This window comes from Myzus persicae, unplaced genomic scaffold (genome assembly GCF_001856785.1).
Source record: "Myzus persicae strain clone G006 unplaced genomic scaffold, MPER_G0061.0, whole genome shotgun sequence".
Lineage (NCBI taxonomy): Eukaryota > Metazoa > Arthropoda > Insecta > Hemiptera > Aphididae > Myzus > Myzus persicae.
The window spans coordinates 228,484-236,288 of record NW_019103871.1 but is presented as its reverse complement, the minus strand read 5'-3'; the positions used below and the strand labels follow the sequence as shown (position 1 = coordinate 236,288).

The 7,805-nt window shown below is 28.4% G+C and overlaps 1 protein-coding gene and 1 non-coding gene across 2 annotated transcripts; both read right to left on the bottom strand.

Annotated features, from left to right (window-relative positions):
- Positions 1–1,466: 1,466 nt before the first annotated feature.
- Positions 1,467–4,603, bottom strand: LOC111035695. Its single transcript, XM_022317420.1, has 5 exons — positions 4,275–4,603; positions 3,245–3,562; positions 2,697–3,080; positions 1,757–1,825; positions 1,467–1,639 (listed from the first exon to the last, which is right to left on the bottom strand). The coding sequence occupies exons 1-5, from the start codon at positions 4,443–4,445 to the stop codon at positions 1,475–1,477; spliced, it is 1,107 nt and encodes a 368-aa protein (XP_022173112.1). The 5' UTR covers positions 4,446–4,603; the 3' UTR covers positions 1,467–1,474.
- A 610-nt stretch (positions 4,604–5,213) lies between these two features.
- Positions 5,214–5,285, bottom strand: Trnae-cuc. Its single transcript has one exon. It is a non-coding gene; the product is annotated as a tRNA-Glu (tRNA).
- Positions 5,286–7,805: the final 2,520 nt, after the last annotated feature.

Below are 7,805 nucleotides of genomic sequence, written 5' to 3'. Positions count from 1 at the left end.
TTTTAAAGGAGCACACAACACAAAAAATAATTTTTTTTATTTGAAAGAATGTTCAATTCTAAGGATAATGGTATAGGTTTTACGTTTCTACTCACATTATTCAATAAGTTATGAGCAATTGAAAAAAAGACGTGTGACGTCACTGGGCCGGAGTCATCGTAATAGCCTATCTTATACCTGTAAAAGTTCCTCGCTTCACACAACGATTTATCAACCTAAACATTTTATTTTTGCAATTTAATTTACATGTAAATATGTGGTTTTATGTGTTTAAGACGATGCAAGTATCAGAATTGTAATACGATGTTTAGTTTTTTAAATATTAAAAATCTTAAAAAAGACATTTTGGTTAAACCGTACGTTATGGCGAGCGGCGCATTGCGTTCGAAAAACGAGTCCGCCGTTTAACCAAAATGTCTGTTTTAAGATTTTTAATACTTAAAAAACTAAACATCATATTGAAATTATGATTCTTGCATCGTCTTAAACACAAAAAACCACACATTTATACGTCAATTAAATTTTAAAAAGGAAATGTTTAAGTTGATAAATCGTTGTGTGAAGCAAGGAACTTTTACACGTATAAGATAGGCAATTACGATGACTCCTGCCCAGTGACGTCACGCGGCTACTCTACATATCCTAATATTTCTTAGTCATATTTTTTTTTACATCGTATCTTCACAAAATCATTTCATATAACCATAACTACAATAATTTAACATTTAAAAAAAATTTAAAGAATTTTTTTATTTGTGTTGTGTGCTCCTTTAAAAGCTACCTATTATGAAAAGATATTATAATAATTGCATTATTTTAGCCATAAACATAATTTTAAAACACTTAATGATTTTTAATTATATTTTATATAAAATGTATATTTTGATAAAGAGTGTCTACAATCCTAAACATAATTACTTTAGCCTATACATTTTTATTTATAAAATGGGTGGACAAATCACTAGATTATACATAGGTATAAATCATGATTCTGTTTAGAAATTTATCCCAACTCAAGCTTACAAATGTTGTATCTAGCTATATATCAGTCATAACAATATACCTATATATAAGTATATTTTTTTATGCTACAAATGAAGTCTTAAGATGATGAAGGCAGCTCACTGTTTATTTTCTCTCTGAGTTCTGACCTACGCTCAATATGCAGGACAAAACTCATTTACGCTGGATCATTTTTTATTTATTTTTTAAGGTCCATAGTCCATTACAAAATTGATAGAGAATAATATCTGTTTAATATTTGATTTTATCAACTATAATAAATTATACAAAAGTCATCACATTTTTACAATACTTAGTATTACCCAGATACATTTATACATATTTATCCGTTGACTTTGGGATTACACAATTATAATGACAAGAAAAATATTGAAAATAATATTTATTAACTATACATATTATATAAGTTTTCTAGAAAGTAGAAACAATGACTGATAACTGAATATACCATTTAATCGATTATTTTATTTTTATTCAATTTGAACAGAATTTGAATAACTAAATAAGCAATTGCTTTGTTTGCTAAGACAAGTAATTGTTGTAGATTAATCTCACATATACCATATAACACAAAATGATAATCCTCGTGATGTCTTCGTAGAATAAAAAATTTGATCTAAAAAGTAATAAAAATAATTATTCCATATAAATAAATTATTTAGTAGTGTAAGTTTAGACGTTTAGTTAGGAACTTAATACTTTTGTCTATAATAATAAATACAATAAATTATACCTGACGTTTTATTCTAGGATTTCTTTCAATTATGGACCGTTGATGTAAAACTAGACTCATTCGATTTATCTAAAAATCAATAAATAAGGAATACATAGGTAAGTAGTATATATTATAACATTATTTTACTTTTAAATTTGAAACATTCGCTGTTATTTATTTTTTATCTTTTAGTTTGAGTATGAAGTATTTTATTTCGCTAGGTGATGTGTGTTTCATGGGAAGTGACATTGGTAGTGGGCTGTCTAAAAAATTTAGAACTTCGTTAAGATTGCTTTGTTCAGGAGATATATTCGAATGTGGTGTAAAAATATTTGAAAGGTGGGTACCGAAAATATTTGCTTTTTCATCGTCAGATGTAGCTAATGAACTATCTTCTCCTTTCAGGGGATAAGGATGATTTTTAATTTTCATTAAATTTTTAGTGGCTTTCCACAAGGATCCATCGTGTATAATATTTAGGGTTTGATATTTTGACTTGAAGGAGTCAGATTTGTAGATTTTGATTTGTTTTTTAATTGTATTGGACGAATCTACGGAAATAACGGAATCTACGTTTCTCGGCAATTAGTGTTTTTGTATAGGGAGACAGTTCGTAAGGATTTCTTTTAACTGGGTGATTTTGATTGAGTGTATAGGAAAAGTTCAAGACAGCGGCTTGTATTGAGGTAACAAAGTTCTGTGTTGCATTTTCTATTTCATCTGTGGTTTTCAGTGAGATTTTTAAATTTGTATTGTTTTCAAGGTTTGACATGAATTTGATCCAGTTTACTGGGCCTTTTTATAATGAAGGTTTGGGAGGGATGAAGGTGGGTGCATATTATGATGTAAGCATTATTAGTGTTAATATAGTCTTCAAGTATTATGTTAATATTGTGGACTTAATAAACAAGAGTTGTATAATATAGAGTGTTAATATAGAGTATTTTATCATAAAAACCTCTTTTGCTGTGGCGTGACCAATTCCATATAAGAGTATGATATTGATCATTTTTATAATTATTGTATCAGCTTCCATAATTACACGGGCAACATCTACAGTGTCGTCTTCAGTAAATAGAAATCTGTAGAATAATGATAAAATTATAGAACCCACATTTCCTGCAATACAGCTCATTATGACAGGCAAGCCATATATTGATCGATTTATATCTTTTAAACATTCTATTGCTTCCAAATACAAGTCTCTGAAAGTACTTATGGTTGAAATAATTTTCGGAATTTGTTCATTTATAATGTATACAATCCACTTTATGTATGATATAAGTAGCATGTATTCATAAAACGCAACGCATTCACAAATACGTGAAATCACCACAGAGATCTAAAAAAAAATATTTATGATACTATCGAATTTCAATTCAATGTGTTTAGAAATTATATTTAAGACTGCAGGGTCTCAATAATATCGAGAAATGAAGAACGAATAATTAACTTTTTGGTATGCACATAATTATTATTTAAATATTTTTAGATGTTGATGATTACCAGAGATATATAAAAGTCTACAGTTTTCTGCCGTATGCGTTCGGATTTATATATCATGTAGTATAATGGACTCATATTATAACATATAAAATGGACAAGAATACCAAAGTTGAAAAGCCAATGCGAGCCAATCCTGAGAGCTTTCAGACGTATCAATTTATCATGAATTCCTTCAAGTTTAATCAATATCACAGACAGTTTATTATCATAAAATAGTCGCCACCCATTGCATAAGAATCGCCCAATGATCATCATCTCATAGCAACTAATCATTACTAACGATGTAACGTCAAATAAGTTTGGATCAATATGTATGATCTGTAAAAATATTATATTATTTTATTATTATAATATATAGTAGAAAATATTATTTAATAAGATACATATTCAAATATATTATACAAACTAGAAGCAATCGCTAAACATTTAAAGAATTAATATATAGTGAGTGAGTTAATGGTACCATAAACATGATTTCCTAGGCCATATTTGTTCAGATACAAATATACAATCACGAAACTTTTAATGAATTAATATAATGAGTTAATGATATTATAAACATGATTTCGTAGCCGACATTGTCCCATTAAATTTTTTTTTTTTATTGATATAATATGAATATATATATGGGCGTTTTAACGATTTGAGGAAATGAAAACTTAATTAAATTCAATGGTTGGTATATTGTAAATTATATAAACTTGTTATTATTTGGCCTTCGTTATCATCTTCGACAACTTTGACAGGTCATATAAAGTAAATTAAGTATGAAGCTATTGAAGCTTATTGTAATAATATTTTTTTGTATTTCACCATGTAGTCCAAAAATATGAGAATTTATGGAATTTAGTGTACCTGAAAAATAATGGATACAACCATAGGTAATAAGATTTATTTATTATATTATAAGGATAATAATTGTAACTCGGTGAGAAATTAAAAATGTTAAATGTTTGTGTGAATGCTCCAATTACTAATTAGTCATATGGTTTGAAACAATTAAAATCAAATTAAATTAAATATTGTTTACCCAATGGCGGTTTGAGTCGTAAATTGTTTTTAATCCACAAAAAATTGTCGTACATCGCAAGATACTGAACATGATTGCCGTATTTAGTTTGCTTTGATTGTAGCTTATACTACCTAAACCCCAGATCAAAAAAAACTGGTTAAAAGTATTTAATATTGATCGTACACTCATAATAGTTGACTATGTATTTTTTATTCACAAATTTATTAGGTTATTAGAAATATTATACTATTAGTGTTTCAGATTTTTTCAGATTTGCACGATTGAGGTATGATTCTAACCTATTGAAAATTAATTTTTTTAATGTGATGTGTATATACGAACGGCCAATAAATTATTTGCTTAGTCATATTTTTAATAATGTATATTAAGACAAATCGTTGAAGTGGAGACCGACAATTGTGGTATTAATAATTTATTTAACACTTACATTATATAATTAAAAGTTATGATTCATTATGGCTATCATAATTTTATATATTTTAAGTATAGTTTAAGGAGGTGGGATAGGTAGATGTTTACTTTAAGTCGATCATAATACGTTATTGAAAATACTAACTATAGATGACAAGTGACAAATGACGCGCTTACTTGAAAATTCGTTTTAAAATCACGAAAATGTGCAAATTATTTTCTATTTAAATATTTATGAAAACATAAATTTTTATGTTTCTTAAACACCAATAGAGAATATTATACTATATACTTTAGTAGTATGTCAACACTCCATAAAATGTTATTGAAACAACATAATTTTATATTTACTAATTTATTACCTAGTGCATGGGATTTAAATAAATGTTATTATTATTATATATATTTATATAAAAAAAAAAAACATTATTTTTAATTAACAGATAATGGTATACTGTGGTTTATATTTTTATCTTGTGCTGTTCGAAAGACGCTTTGATGGAATTTAAAAATACCAAAAGTATATTCCGGTACCGGGAATCGAACCCGAGCCTCCTGGGTGAGAGCCAGGTATCCTAGCCACTAGACCATACTGGAGTCGACAAATATCGGTGAAACCCGAAAGCGCAAATCAACCTTTTTTTTCGATGGCTCAAAAGCGCAAAATGAATTTGCGCTTTTGTACCTTGGCAGTGGGATAAAAGCGCAAAAGAAAATTGAATTGTTTGATACAATATTTTACTGACCTAAAGCGTGATGCTCTACGCTTTCCATGTATAGGTACGCCTGTACGCGGCCCACGACAGATTGCAGCAACGCATCGCGACGGTTATTGCATTTGTCTGTATCTTATCGTTTATCCCTTTGTTTTTAACATTTTTCTGAATTTTTTTTAAATGATTAGAAAAATATTCCGTCAATATTTGTATTTAAAAATTATATTTCATCTGTTTCAACAGGATTTACTGGTTTTTTGATTTTTTTGAACTAATTAATATCACTGTTAAAGTGTTAAAGTGTTAATGTTTAATTTAATATTAATAATAACTAAACTTTTAATTAAATACCCTTTTTTTTTTATAAATTTGATTTGCGCTTATGGGTTATTAAAAAGGTAATTTTTTTTGCGCTTTTGGGTTATTTGTTTTTGCGCTTTTGGGTTGCGTTTGGGTCATATTTTGCGCTTATGGGCTACAGCCACAAATATTAATAGTAAACTTTAAAAATATTCATTATTCATCGTTATATGTTGTGAAAAATGTTTCCTATCTAATTCAATGTATATAAATATATATTGTTATAGTGCAGGTCGATTTTTATTGTAAGACACTCATAATTATTATTTCCAGACTTTTGGAAAATATTTTGAAGATATTACGTTATGTCATACGTCCTACATGTTTAGAAAGCTTCTGCGAGCAGCACTTCCCGGTTTCCTAACGTATTAGAAATTAGGTATAATGCAATAAACTATAATTTCAAATTTAATGTAAATATAATTTGGTAACCTTAGTAGTATATTATGGATAATATAAATCTATATTAAAGAGGTACCTGCTGGTTACCTACTGGGTACTTATACAATAAGTACCATCTTAACCATCTTAATATTATCAATAATCGTATAATAAAACATCTTACAAACAGTTGTAATTAGGTATATAGCCATATAGGTAATAGCCAATAGGTATGCACAATAAGTACAGCAACCATGAGACATACGCAATAAATAAATCTAATAAATAAATAATCTTTAATATCAATAATCGAAATTATGTTCCTACCTATTGGTAACTAATTGATGGACGGACAAACTCAATGGGGATAAAAATATTATACCTAAGATGTTCTAAACTTATGTTGAGAAATCTAAGACTTAAGTCTTAAGGAGTATCGACGTATCGTACAATTACAAAAAATGATCCACTCCTCCTGTGTTATCAGGTCCGGAGACCGGAGTTACGTTATGTTCGTATATTTGAGTTGTTCTTTAAAAATTCAGTTGCAAAGTCTCACTAAAAGGGTTATTTGCTATTCCAAGACTAATGTCTTTTACTTCTACACGATTTAATACTCGTCCGATTCGAGAGGTATATTAGGCATATCGTATATATTAATCCTAGATATGATTTTCAAGGAAATACCCACGAAAAAACGTCATTTTATATAATCCGGATAGAGTCCGATCCCATAAAGTCCGGATCAAAGGAACTCTTTTCTGTATATGCATGGTCATAAGCATAACTCATAAGTACTGACTTTTGAGGATACCTATTTGCGCCAATGTGTTTCCAATGGGCAATGTTTATTTACTCCTGAATCCTGATCAATAAAAACATTAATAACAATAATAATATTTGATATAAATATGAGCACAGCTCGGTCATTCGTACGAATAAGAATGTGTTGCGTTTTTAATTCGTACAATATAATATTATCTTATAATATGACATAATAACACATATTGTGCAAAATATCTACTGGTTTTATCGTGTGTTTGTTCGATTATATCTATTGCAGTTCTAAGTTTAATAAACTTTAATTAGGTACATGTGTGCCTCGAGTAACACACTATTCGGTAATATTATTTATCTACGTCTACTAAACATACATAAACATATGTAAACGTGCTGTTTTTCTTCAAAATATTCAATAAAACTTTTAAAGATGCCCCTTAAAACCAAAACTGGTACCCTCCGTTGGAAATAAGCCAACTTCATCTTCATCTACTACAAAAGGTTAGGTTAAAAAATGAGTTTACTTTACCCGACACAATGAGTAAATTTAAGGCAATATAGTCATCCCATGATGCCAAGTTTATATCTATTAATGATAAACTTTTGAAGTATGAAACAACATTTTCTACTTTAAATAAAAAAACTTAGTAAAAAACCTGTGACCCGAAGAGACTATCTTATAGGAGCACAACCATAGAATTCTAAAAAGTAGAAATGATATTATTTTGAATATAGTTGAATTGCCTAATGAAGTAGATAACGATGAATTGGTAATCTCAAATGAGCTGTTACCTGACTTAAATTTAAGCATTAACATCATTCATGCGAAACGTATTTTGGAGCTACTAGTACAGCTACACAACCATCACTACTATAATTC

Coding starts and splice junctions, on each gene's coding strand:
- LOC111035695 (XM_022317420.1), bottom strand. CDS start 4,445: ATGAGTGTACGATCAATATTAAATACTTTTAACCAGTTTTTTTTGATC. Junction 1,826..2,696: donor GTCACGCCACAGCAAAAGAG/GTTTTTATGATA, acceptor ATTGATTTTTAG/ATAAATCGAATGAGTCTAGT. Junction 1,640..1,756: donor ATCCTAGAATAAAACGTCAG/GTATAATTTATT, acceptor ATTACTTTTTAG/ATCAAATTTTTTATTCTACG.